The 13,576-nt window shown below is 53.2% G+C and overlaps 1 protein-coding gene across 1 annotated transcript in view; it reads left to right on the top strand.

Moving 5' to 3' along the window:
- The first annotated feature begins 394 nt into the window (after nt 1-394).
- Nucleotides 395-13,576, top strand: part of KIF17 (kinesin family member 17) — a 38,883-nt gene continuing 25,701 nt past the window's right edge. Inside the window, exons 1-3 of the mRNA XM_066265144.1 lie at nt 395-625; nt 7,522-7,668; nt 8,533-8,634. Of these exons, the coding sequence (XP_066121241.1) occupies nt 395-625; nt 7,522-7,668; nt 8,533-8,634 (480 nt within the window). The remainder of the gene's footprint in view (nt 626-7,521; nt 7,669-8,532; nt 8,635-13,576) is intronic.

Here is a 13,576-nt window from a genome sequence, read left to right on the forward strand (position 1 = left end):
GAACACGCGGACGTTCTCGGGAGCCGCCATCTGTGACGCCACGGGCGTTGCTCAGCAACCACGAACGCCGCCACAGTAGCGTGAGTGCGAGCGGGCGGCTGGGGGTTTAGGGCCTGCGGCATAGCCTGCAGCGCGGATCCCCCACGTCCCGCGGATCCCCCACGTCCCGGCCAGGGCCAGGCCTCAGGGACGGGCGAGCCCGGGCGCGGGAGGAAGCGACGGCCCCAGCTCCGGTCCCGCGACTGCTCCGCCGTCCCCTTCCTCCTCTCCGAGCGCCCCCCGAAGCGTCCAGTGCCCCCGGCGCGGCCCCGCCCTGGCTGCGCGGCCCCGCCCCTGCGCCTGGCTCTCGCTGCGTCCCTTCGTCCCGGCTGCCGGGGATCCCTGCGGCCGCGCGATGGCCTCGGAGTCCGTGAAGGTGGTGATTCGCTGCCGCCCCATGAACCAGCGGGAGCAGGAGCTGCACTGCCAGCCCGTGGTGACCGTGGACTTCGCGCGCGGCCAGTGCTTCATCCAAAACCCCGGCGCCGCCGACGAGCCCCCCAAGCAGTTCACCTTCGACGGCGCCTACTACATGGACCACTTCACCGAGCAGATCTACAACGAGATCGCCTACCCGCTGGTGGAGGTGAGGGCGCCCGGGAGGCCGCCTCCGAGGACTGGCTGGGCAGGACTGAGGGCCACCCTGAGGGGGCATGAGGGACAGCACTGCCCCGCAGCCGGACGGAAGGCCCTTCTCGAAGGGCGCAGGTGGACGCCAGCAGGTTGATCTGAAGACTTATGTGCAGGCAGGAGAGCGCAGGAACCCGCCTCCTAGGTCTAGGTCCCAGGAGGTCTCCACTGCCCCCAGTGCCAAGGCTGTCCTCGCTCCCCCATCCCTTACGGCCCTTCTCCTACAAGAACTCCAGCCACCAAGACCACTAGCCCTCTACCCTCATCTGAGACTTCCCCAAACGGTCCAGCCACTTTCTCCAGCCTCCCCCGCCCTCCGGTTCCTTCTCTGCCCCTTTCTCCCTCTCCCCTCCCCCTCCCTCTCCCCTCCCCCTCCCTCTCCCCTTCCCCTCCCCCTCCCTCTCCCCTTCCCCTCCCCCTCCCTCTCCCCTTCCCCTCCCCCTCCTCCTCCCTCTTCCAGGCCTTGCCTCGGCTTTCTACCCTCAGCATTCAGAACCCTCCCCTCATCTTCCTCCGGCTTCCTTAGAGGAACTGGCAGGAACAAGGGGGGGGGGGGTCTCACCACTTCCCTATGCTTGTTTGAGCTTCATAACAGGGGAGACACATTTCACAGATGGGGAGACTGAGGCCAGAAGGGAGGAGGAGACTGGCCAAGCTCCTACAGGGAGCCTCTGGCAGAGCAGGGGCTGGAGCTGCTCCTGCTGTCTGCTGGGCAAGGGCTCTTTCTACTGACATCTTCCCAGCTGTTCAACAAGATCGCTAGTTAACTGAGTTGTCACAGGTGGTTCCAGGAAAAAAGAAAAAGTTTGGAAAATGTTGCATACAGTTTCCTTCGCTTGAAGAAACTGGTGTAACTTTTTATTTAATATTGATTTTTTTAGAGAGAGACAGGAAGGGAGAGGTGAAGGGAGGACAGATATGGGAAGCATCAACTCCCAGTTGCTTCAAGTTGTTTCTTTTATTGATTGCTTCTCAGATGTTCCTTGACAGGGAAGAGGATGTGGTTTTCAAGCAGAGCCAGTGATCCCATGCTCAAGCTAGCAGCTCTGTGCTCAGACCCACAAGCCCCCTGCTCAAGTTCATGAGCCCGCGCTCTAGCGATCTTGGGGTTTCAAACTCAGGCCCTCAGCATCCCAGGGTGATTCTCAGTCTACTGTACCACCAGTGGTCAGGCCGGGTAACTCATTTAACCCAGAGTTTCCAAAATAGATTTGACCATGGAACCATTTATGTTTTGACTGGCAGGCCACTAAATAATCCAGAACACCAACATTGGTTGCCCCATCTCTTTCTCCAAGGTAGTCAGAACCCTGGAACAGGCTGAAGTGTTCTGAAGCGCAGAGCTCCCCAGTGGTCAGGACTTGATCAGAACTGATGCTCAGAGGATGAGGGCAGCTCTCCTTGGGGTCTGGGGATGGGCAGGCTGTTCTTCTCTGTCCTGGATTTCCAGGCTGAAACAGACCTGAGGGGTTGTCTGGTCGAGCCTCCCCCATCAGGTCCTTGTCCTTGAATGTCCACACAGTAGAAGGAGCTCACTCTTCCCAAAGCTTCCCAAAGTTCCGCCTTTGCTTCTTGGCTCCTAGAAGACCATTCTGCATGGTGAGCCACAGACAGCCTTCCTAAAGTTTTCAGCCACCTGCCCTGGCTCTGTCCCTGGGCTCCACTGAGCACTTCTCCCTCTTTTAGGGTGGACTCCTCTAAGATTTGAGGGTTCCATGGTTCCTCCTTGGCCTAGCCTCCTCCAGGACCTCAGCCTTGCCGGTGGGTTCTCTCTTTATCCTGGAAGTAGTAATTTCCTGAGCAAGCCTCCCTTGTCACGGTCTCCAGGAAACCCCAGCCCAGAAGGGAGACACCTAGGACACAGTGTCTACATCAGCTCTCCCTTTGGTCCTGAGTTCCACCACTTGTGATTTTTCTGCCAGACACCTGCCTTTGGACCTCCCACAGAGCTTCAACCACATGTTCTCATTCATTCGTGCAGCTAACATATAGCACCTCCATACAGGCCCCATCCTAGGCATGGAGAGCACTGCCCTAAAGGAGGCACAGACCCTGCCCTCAGCAAACTCATTAGAGAAGCAGCTTGGCTAATCGCTATGATCCAGCAGGATGAGGAAGAGGAGAAGCCTGGGGGTTTGGCAGCATAGGGAAGGCTAGCAAACCTGAACTTGGAAGGAATGGGAAGGGAAAGGAAAGCAGGGAAGGCTTCCTGAAAGTGGTGAGGTCTAAGCTGAGATCTGAGGATGAGAGGAGCTGGCTAGGGAGGAAGGTTGAGGAAGGGGCCTTCCAGGTGGAGACCAGCATTTGATTGTCACAAGACTCTGTAGATGTATAGAGCTAGTCATCACTCCTGATGGGGAAACAGGCCTGGAGCATTATTGAACAAGTTAGGGGCAGTTTTGATTCCTAGCACAGTAGCTGGGGTCTATGCTCCATCAGCTGTTTGCTGCTCTTAAGTGAGCAACATGCAAATTAGATGCAAAGCACAACTCAGGTGGCTCTGAGCCAGGAGCAGCAGCCCATTAGAGGGCTGGGTGGCTGGGTGTCTGCCCTGCTGGGCTCTGCCCCAGCTCCCACCAGTCTCCCAGGGCTCTGACCACCTCTGGGAGCCTCCTGCCCACAGACCCTCCTTTCAAGTTCTATGCACTACAGCTCCAGGACTTCTGATTGCTGCTTTCTGCCCTCCCTTCCCCTCCCCTCCCTTTCTTCTCCACAACCTTAAATCTAGCCTCTGTTCCTGAGGTCATTGTCAGGGACCTCTTCAACTCTCCGCCCTAGACCCACTGTTCAGCCAGCTCAGCTACCTCCAAGCCCTACGATGAGCTCCTCCCCTCCACGCCTGGCCTGCTGCCTGGCCTGCTGCCTGGTCTGTAGGCTCCTTCCTTCCCAGCTGGTGGCCTTGCCATCCCTCTACACCCTACTGCACACCCATGGCTTTAGAGTCGCCTCTGATGACCCACTCAGGGGCCAGGTACTATGACTTCTATCATGTCCAAACTGAAAATGGTGGGCCTGGATTCCAGAGACATCAATGCTGTAGAAGACATAGAATTTGGCCTCTGGAAGGGACATGAAACTGTTCATTTTGGAGGGGCCAGAAAGGGGACATGAGGCAATTTAGGAGTGATGCTTTTTATTTCAGTTTCATCGGTTAGGTGTCTAATGTGAAGTAGAAAAAATATTTAGCACATCCAAACTGTAATGCAGTTTCATGGGAATGATTGCTGAGGATGACACCAGATTAAAAAGAGAGACAAATAATAGATTTCATGAGAACCATTTAGTAAATAATGGTATGAGGGACGTGGCAGGACCCGGGAGGAAGTGCAGAGTGGCTGATAGTGAGGACTCGATCTGTGTGTGAGCTTGTCCTGGGAAGGTCTGGAGGTGCCTGTTGATGGATGAAACTTTCATGAAATTTTATGTTTTGCCTCAAAAATGTAACATTTTCAACCCCACTCCAGAGCAGTGCTGTTGGTAGAACCCTCTGTGATGGTGAAGATGTTCTGTATTTGGACTGTCCAGTTAAGCACCCACTAGCCATATCCGGGAAATATATAGGCAGATGGGCTAGTGCTACTGAAGAACTGGACTTTAATTTTATTTAATTTGAAATAAGTTACATTTCAATAGCCACATGTGGCTAGTGGCTCTGGAATAGCGCTTTCCAATACAAATGCAATGAGCCACATGCATAACTTAAAATTTTCTAGTGGCCACATTTTAAAAAGTAAAAGGAAACAAGTACAATTAATTTAATCTTTTTCTTTTTTGTATTTTTCTGAAGTTGGAAACGGGGAGGCAGTCAGACTCCTGCATGTCCCCAACCGGGATCCACCTGGCATGCCCATCAGGGGGCGATGCTCTGCCCATCTGGGGTGTTGCTCTGTTGCGACCAGAGCCATTCTAGTGCCTGAGGCAGAGACCATGGAGCCATCCTCAGCACGCTTGGGCCAACTTTGCTCCAATGGAGCTCTGGCTGTGGGAGGGGAAGAGGGAGACAGAGAGGAACGAGAGGGGGAGGGGTAGAGAAGCAGATGGGCGCTTCTCCTGTGTGCCCTGGTCGGGAATTGAACCCGGGACTCCTACACGCCAGGCTGACGCTCTACCACTGAGCCAGCCAGCTAGGGCCCAAGTACCATTAATTTAATTAACATATTTAACCTATTATATTTAACATATAATCATTTTAATAAAACATAACAGGGCCTAACCTGTGGTGGCGCAGTGGATAAAGTATCATCAACCTGGAATGTCAAGGTTGCCAGTTTAAAACCCTGGGCTTGCCTGGTCAGAGCACATCAAGAAGCAGCTACTATGAGTTGATGCTTCCCATCCCCCCTTCTCTCTCTCTCTCTCCCTTTCCTCTCTCTAAAAATAAATAAATAAAATCTTTAAAAATAAATAAAACATAGATATTTATCCATATAGTAATGTTTATTTTATTGATTTTAGAGAGAGAGGGTGGAAGAGAGAGACAGGAACACTGATCTGTTCCTGTATGTGTCCTGATCCGGGATTGAACCTGCAACTTCTGTGCTTCGGGAAGATAGTCTAACCAACCAAGTTATCCAGCCAGGGCAAGACATTAATAGATATTATCACTATATAATAACTGTCAGTGAGCTATTGTACATTCTTTACACGAACTTTTTGAACTATGGTCTGTTTTCCACTTACAGCATATCTCAATTCAGATGCTAGCGTGCCACCAGTTAAAATGAAATGAAGCACAAAAGAAAGTGTTAAATGGAAAAATATTTTATGCTGCTTCAGTTTTTTTTTTGTTTCTTTGTTTTTTTTGTTTTTTTGTTTTTTTCATTTTTCTAAAGCTGGAAACAGGGAGAGACAGTCAGACAGACTCCCGCATGCGCCCGACCGGGATCTACCCGGCACGCCCACCGGGGGGCGATGCTCTGCCCACCAGGGGGCGATGCTCTGCCCATCCTGGGCGTCGCCATGTTGCGACCAGAGCCACTCCAGCGCCTGAGGCAGAGGCCACAGAGCCATCCCCAGCACCCGGGCCATCTTTGCTCCAATGGAGCCTTGGCTGTGGGAGGGGAAGAGAGAGACAGAGAGGAAGGAGAGGGGGAGGGGTGGAGAAGCAGATGGGCGCTTCTCCTGTGTGCCCTGGCTGGAAATCGAACCCGGGTCCTCCGCACTCTAGGCCGATGCTCTACCGCAGAGCCAACCGGCCAGGGCTGCTTCAGTTTTTAAGTGTAAATTAAACTAAATGCGATTTCTCAGTCGCACCAGGCACATTGCTAATGTGGCCGGTAGTTAAACTACTGCGTGGTGCAGTGGTATTTATTTTTATGTAGATTCTTCCCTGGGTGCGGGTGACATTGATCCTCTGGGTGCTGCACCATGTTGTTCCTGGGACTTCGTGTGCCACTGGCTCTAAGGAATCCGGTCGTGGCCCTTGGTTGGGTGACAGGTCTGCCACTGCCTCTCCCCCACCGTGAGAGACCCATCCCCGTTGTCAGCCCACCGCCCTTGGATGAGTTGCAGGAACCCACACAGGGGGTTTCCTCGAACAGGGGAGTGGTGCTCGTCCAGTTCTGCCCATTAAATGAGGCCTTCCTTCAAAGGAACTGAAATCATGACTTTAGTCTTTCACCAGCAGTCCCTGGGGACCTGGGCCCCACGTCGGTCTACTGGATGGGTCTTTGCAGTGGAACCAGACACAGATGCCGGGTGGGCCCTCGGGGCCTGGGAGCAGCTCTCTGGGCTCCTGTTCGGACACTGGATCCCCCCTCCCTCATGCTCAGTTCTAGAAGTTGTGTCCTCATGTGTGATGAGGGCAGGGACTCGGTGTCTGCCTTATTCATCACTCTGTCCCCGGCCAGAGCACAGTGCCCAGTGCAGGGGAGAGAGCCAGCACCTACGGAATGAATAAATGCACCCGTGAATGAAGAATGACTTCAGGGTGCCACCGAGTTTGCCCCCCACCTGCCTTTCTTCCCAGCTTCATCTTCCACCCCCTTGTGCCAGCCTCTCTCCTCTCTGTCTTTGCTCAAGCTGCCTGCTCCGCCTGGAATACCTTCCTCTTCTGTCACCTGTCCAGACTCCAAGCCACCCTTTCAGTTCCCCCAGTTCTGTCCACACTGTCCTTCCTCCCTGCACCCCCCCATTCCCTCTCCTAGCCTGCAGCCTGAATGGCTGGAATTACACACGCCTCCACGATCCAGGCAGACATGCAGTGAGCACCTCTGTATGCCAGCTCTCCACGTGCCAGAGCCCATGCCAGCTCATGCAGTAATTCTCTTTTAAAATATATTGATTGATTTTAGAGAGATAGAGAAAGAGGGAGAGAGAGAAGGAAGCATTCATTTGTTGTTCCACTTAGTCATGCATTCATTGGTTGCTTCCGGTATATGCCCTGACCAGGGATCGAACCTGCAACTTTGGCTTTTCTGGACAACACTGAGCTAACCGGTAATCAGCCTGCAGTAATTCTTGGTAAACCTCACAACAGCCTTGGAGGGGGTGCTGTTCTGACCCTTTATTTCTGGGTGGGAAACTGAGGCTCAGTGTGCCTGGGTAGGAACTGTCCAAGGGCACACGGTCAAGAGTGGAGACTGATTTGAACTCGGATGGCTAGGCTCAGAGCACAAGCCCTTAACCACACGCACGGGACAGTCTCCTACCCCACCAGGCAGTACACTCCCTGAGGACAGAGCTGTGCTGTCTTTATCTCTCTGCTCACCCTCAGCCCAGGGACATGATGGTGGGAGACCCGCAGGGGCTCTGAGTCTGCGAGTGGAGTTAGGAGGCGGCTGCAGACCTGGGCCTGCCATGCGCCCACCATGCTGGGTCAGCTGAGCACGGGGACTTGGCCCTCCCATGCAGGGTGTCACTGAGGGCTACAACGGCACCATCTTTGCCTACGGCCAGACGGGCAGCGGGAAGTCCTTCACCATGCAGGGCCTGCCAGACCCGCCCTCCCAGAGAGGCATCATCCCCAGGGCCTTCGAGCACATCTTCGAGAGCGTCCAGGTATGGGCCTCGTGGAGGGAAGGGGCAGGGCTGGTGCTTGGGGCCTGTGGGCTCCACAGGTGTTACCATGAACGGTCCCAGAGCACTTCTAACTGTGGAACAACGCGCTCAGAGCTGCCTTGACGTGGCATGGGGGGGGGGGGTGTGACAGGAGAAAAACTGAAAACAGAAAACAATTCCTCGCATTTCCATGCTTTTTTCCTGCCATTTTTGGGTGTTATCATTTTATTTAGCGTTTCACATGGATACTATGAGATGACCTGGAGAAGTGGTTGTAGCAATCAGCTTTCCTTTACTGAGCAGTTGCTACAGACCAGGCCTTGTACAGAGCCCTTTATTATCCCACTGAACCCCAGGCAGACCCAGGAGGTAACTCTCATCCCCATTTTCGAGATAGGGAAGCTGAGACTTGGAGGTCCTAGGGGCTGGATCAAAGCCGGTCATCCCAGTGTCCGGGCTGCAGGTGAGAAGTGCCCTGGTGACAATCTGTGGCAGTGTGCACAGATTCCTGCATCTGGGAAATGGGGACTGGGACCCTGTTCAGCTACAGAGCCCACTGTACCTGCACCTGGGACTCACCTGGTGTCCCACGGAACAGACAGCTGCCAGGATCAGCTAGTGCATGGTTCAGGCCATACCTGTGGCCTGGTTTTCTCTACCTGAGCAATGGGGAGGCCCCTCCCCTTTCTTTTTCTTTGAGGCCCGTAGGGAGCATTAGACAAGAGCGACATGAAAATTAGCGACTCTGCAGAGCCCCAGGTCGTCCCCACACAGTCCTGGCTACAGAGGGCTCAGGTAGCAGGGTCAGGATTGGCAGCAGGTGTTCAGGTGTCTGTCTGTGCTGTCTTCGTTCACTCCCTGCAGTGCGCAGAGAATACCAAGTTTCTGGTCCGGGCTTCCTACTTGGAAATCTACAATGAAGATGTTCGGGACCTGCTAGGGGCTGACACAAAGCGGAGGCTGGAGGTGGGTGCAGACCTGGCACAGACAGGTGGGGGCTGTGGAGAGGGGAGATTGGCATCGGGTGGTCCTGAAATGTAGAATATGTATCCTGAGGGCACAGGTACTGGCTCAGACTATAGTGGGACTCTGAACTTGAATTTTAGAGTATGCTTGCCTGACCAGGCAGCGGTGCAGTGGATAGAGCATCAGCCTGGGACTCAGAGAACCCAGGTTTGAAACCCTGAGGTTACCAGCTTGAGCACGGGCTCACCAGCTTGAGTGCAAGGTCTCTGGCTTGAGTGTGGGATCATAGATATGACCCTGTGGTCACTGGCTTAAAGCCCAAGGTTGCTGGCTTGAACCCAAGGTCACTGGCTTGAGCAAGGGGTCACAGGCGCGGCTGGAGCCCCCTGGTCAAGGCACATACGAGAAGCAATCAATGAACAACTAAGGTGCTGCAACTATGAGTTGATGCTTCTCATCTCTCTCCCTGTCTGTCCATATCTGTCCCTCTCTCTTTCTCTGGCTGTTTCTCTTGCTTAAAAAAAAAAAAGAGAAGAAAAACTAGAGTATTCTCAGAGCCGATGATGCAGGGAAGGGGTTGGTGGGTCTACCTCTACCACACAAGGTGGGGCTGGACCTTAACTGGGGTAATGCTACCTACACCTGTTGAAATAGATGGAGTTTTGTAATCTCTATCATTTGAAAAAAGAGATCCACTTCCAAAAACTTATTTTGAAAATCTTCAAGATAAAAAAGAACGTAAAATGATTGTCATTCACTGAGAACTTACTGTTCCCCGACTGCTTTAGGCACATTCTCCCACTTGCTACAGTAACCTTGTGAGGCAGATGTTATTCTCCCCAATTTACCAACATGGGAAGGGAAGCTAATTAATTTGCCCAAGTTTCCCACAGCAGTTAATTGCCGAATTGGATTTGAACCCAGGTCTGTCTGGCTTCAAGGTCCTAAATCTCAAACACTCCATTTCATGGCCACTGCTGGGATCAAATTCTGGGACCTTGTTCCCTTGGAAAGGGGTCTGGTGTGGGTGGGCCCATCATATGACCTCACAAGGTAGTTTTGAGATTCCGGAGGGTAATGAGGGTGAGCTACTTGGCGGAGTGCTGGCGTATTGCAGGTGTTTAGTATGTGAGCTCTCTCACGCCATTGGGATTCTGAGAAAGGACAGTGTATATGACCAGTGGTGGCACAGTGGAAACCCAGGGAGGAGGAGCCAGGACTGATGGCACATGTTTTGTAAATTGTCCTTTGTCCCACCCCGGCCAGGTAGCTCGATTGGTTAGAGCATCATCCCAATATGCCGGGATTGAGGGTTTGATTCTCAGTCAGGGCACATGCAAGAATCAACTAGTGAACACATAAATAAGCAGAACAACAAATTGATGTTTCTCATTCCTTCCTCTTTCTCTCTAAAATCAATAACAATTAAAAAAAATTGTCCTTAGTCTCCTAAAAGGCTAGAATCAGAATGAAAGAACATCATTTTCCAGCATGTGAAGCAGAATTAGATGCTTGCTATCAAGATAGGCAGATCCTTTGGGGAATCCAGCGAGGTCAAGTGACCTCACAGGGCTGGACAGTTGGTGGCAAGGCTGGACCCAGATACGGGACCCTTGGGCCTTCACCGTCGTTTGAGGCTTTAGTTATGTGTCCTCTCTGGGACCTAAGTGCTGAGTGGGAGGCCAGTGTGTGGGGGGGTGACAGTGGCCGCCCCTCCCAAGTCTGGTGCTTCTTATCTGACCAACAACCAGCGGGGTCCAAAAGGCCCACAACCAGCATTGAGGGTCGGCCCACCTCCGTCAGATTCAAGAGGCCTGAGTTGGGGGGGTGTCAATCATGAATGAGCACCAGCCCTGGGAGGTTGCTATGAAGATTCCCATTTTACAGGTGAGGAAACTAGGCTGGGAAAGAGGGTCACTGCGGTCACTGGGCTAGGAAGTCACAGAGTCAAGGTTGGACATTTTCCATGACCCAAACTGCTTAAATCGCCCCTGGCCTCATGCCTTGGCAGCCATGGGGAGGGTGCAGAACCCCTCCTGATCCTCCCGACCGTCCCTGTCCTCTGGGTTGGACAGGACACTGGAGCCACCCATGTGGGGGTAGGGCTGTTTCTCTACTCAGTTCCTCACCCCCTCCCCACTTGCCCCTGCTTCATTTGAGGGGGCTGGGAGCTCCTCCTGGCCTGGCGGCCACTCCATGGCCCAATAGAATTAATCAGACTTCAGGGAGCAGCTGTTGTGAAAAAGTTGTTTGTACCTGTCATATCATGGGAAAATCCTTAAGCATTTGAGCTGGAAAGACCCTTAGAGAGCTTCTAGTTCAGCCCTTTCCTTGTACAGATGAGGAAACTGAGTGCCAAGGAGAGGAAAGGACTTGGCCAAGGTCACAAAGCAAACTACTAGTTGTTCCCGAACTTGTGGGAACTAACTGAGTGGTGAGGTGCTTTCCTCCCAGTGTTTTGGGGGTCAGCGGTATAGGAAACTCCTGGGCAACATGAAGCCAGAAATGAGGTTTCAGTTGAGGGAGGGACAGGCTGACTCACTCATTCCACAAGGACTCACTGGGTGCCAGGCCACACACCGCAGCAGGTCCACAGGGGAGTGAGCTCCCTCCCAGTCCCTGTCCAGACGCAGACCCCCGGCCCCCTGCGCTTCTCCCGAACACAGCGGCGCCTGCCCGTTCTGCGCAGGAACCGCCAGCCACCCACCTGGAGTCTTTCTACTGTCTTCTCTATCCGGGAGCTGGAGCGGCTGAGTCATGCCTCAGCCCCCAGACAGGGAAATGGTGAGAGGAGGAAGGCCCAGGGAGTTGTTCCCATATGTCAGCCCTGAAAGGCCAGCCTTCAGGATCAGGGTCCCCTGCCAACCCACACTGGGGCAGCAGGGTCCTCCTCCTGTCGTCAGTACCCTGGCCCCTAGAGTGGCTCAGTCACCCAGGCCCTGCCGGGCCGAGGGCTGGCAGCTGCATGCACTTGCCCCAGCTGGGCCGTGGGCCTCAGGCTTGGTGAGCCGGGCTCTCTGGGGGGCTGCCAGTAGCAGGTGCACTCCTGATGCTCCCCAGGGGCACCGCACTTTTGACCAGATGCCTCCCAGAGCAGGTGCAGATGGGTTCTCGTGTAAAACTCACAACAGCCTTGGAGGAGGTTCTGTTCATATCCTTTATTACAGATGGGGAAACTGAGGTTCAGGGCACCTGGGGAAGACCAGCCTGAAGGCACAGTCAGTACAGGGTGGAGACTGGATACGAGCGCAGGCGGTCGGGATGCGGTGCACAGTGCTGGGCTTGATCATTTCAGTAATTAGGGGTTATTAGACCAGCTAGGGCCAGCCAGAGAGTTTGAGAAGCAGAGCTACACCTCCTGCTTCCCCACCGAACCATGAATCTCCGTGGAACCCAGCCCAGTACTGGGTGGTGGAGGCGGGCCCTCAGGCCTCTCCAGTTGGGTCTGGCACCAGAGTGTCAGGACCCTCTCCTCCATAGGGTTATTTCCTGGCTCCTGATCAGTGGCGAACATATCTGCCTATGCCCATCAGTCATGGCCAGGCCACATCCCAGCTGGTTGCCATGGCGACTGGGCAGCCGTGCAGCTGGAGGAGCAGTTACCAAGGAACAGGGCACAGCTGGTGGCTGTCACTCAGCACCTCCTCAGTTCTTCTCCTCTTCTCTAACAGGGAAGGAATGGAGGAAGCCAGGGATCACAAAGTGGGGACTAATCATGGGTTTGGGGGGTGACCCCTAAGGGAGGGGTTGCCTCCTTGCTACCTTTTCTGTTCATGAGTGACAGATCATCCTCACCCTCTTCATGACCTATGTTCACTGAGCCCCCTCTGAGGACCCACAGAACTTTTTATTAGTTCCATTCCCTTCTTAAAAATAAAAAAAGATTTTAGCCTGACCAGGCGGTGGCGCATTGGATAGAGCATCGGACTGGGATGCAGAGGACCCGGGTTCGAGACCCCAAGGTCGCCAGCTTGAGCGTGGGCTCATCTGGTTTGAGGAAAAGTCCACCAGCTTGAACCCAAGGTTGCTGGCTCCAGCAAGGGGTTACTCAGTCTGCTGAAGGCCCGCGGTCAAGGCACATATGAGAGAGCAATCAATGAACAACTAAGGTGTTGCAATGCGCAATGAAAAACTAATGAGTGATGCTTTTCTCTCCGTTCCTGTCTGTCCCTGTCTATCCCTCTCTCTGACTCACTATCTGTCTCTGTAAAAAATAAAAATAAATGCCTGACCAGGAGGTGGCGCAGTGGATAGAGCGTCGGACTGGGATGCGGAAGGACCCAGGTTCGAGACCCCGAGGTCGCCAGCTTGAGTGCAGACTCATCTGGTTTGAGCAAAGCTCACCAGCTTGGACCCAAGGTCGCTAGCTCAAGCAAGGGGTTACTCGGTCTGCTGAAGGCCCGCGGTCAAGGCACATATGAGAAAGCAATCAATGAACAACTAAGGTGTTGCAACACGCAATGAAAAACTAATGATTGATGCTTCTCATCTCTCTCCGTTCCTGTCTGTCTGTTCCTGTCTATCTCTCTCTCTGATTCACTCACTGTCTCTGTAAAAAATAAATAAATAAATAAATAAAAATTTTAAAAAATAATAAAAATTAAAAAAAATTAAAAAAGATTTTAGAGAGAGAGGAAGGAGGAAAAAGAGAGAAACATTGACCTGTTTCCGTATGTGCCCAGAATGGGGATTGAGCTGGGAACCTTTGTATATCAGGACAAAGCTCTAACCAGCTGAGCTATCTGGCCAGGCATTCTCTTTCTTCTTCTTTCTTTTTTCTTTCTTCTTCCTTCTTTCTTCTTCCTTCTGTCTTCTTCTTTTTTGGCAAGAGGCAGGGAGAGACAGGACCATGGAGCTGCTCCTGTGTGTGCCCTGACTGGGAATCAAACCGGCAACCTCTGTGCTCCAGGATGACGCTCCAACCAACTGAGCTATTTGGGCA

Source organism: Saccopteryx bilineata, chromosome 3 (genome assembly GCF_036850765.1).
Source record: "Saccopteryx bilineata isolate mSacBil1 chromosome 3, mSacBil1_pri_phased_curated, whole genome shotgun sequence".
Classification (NCBI taxonomy): Eukaryota; Metazoa; Chordata; class Mammalia; order Chiroptera; family Emballonuridae; genus Saccopteryx; species Saccopteryx bilineata.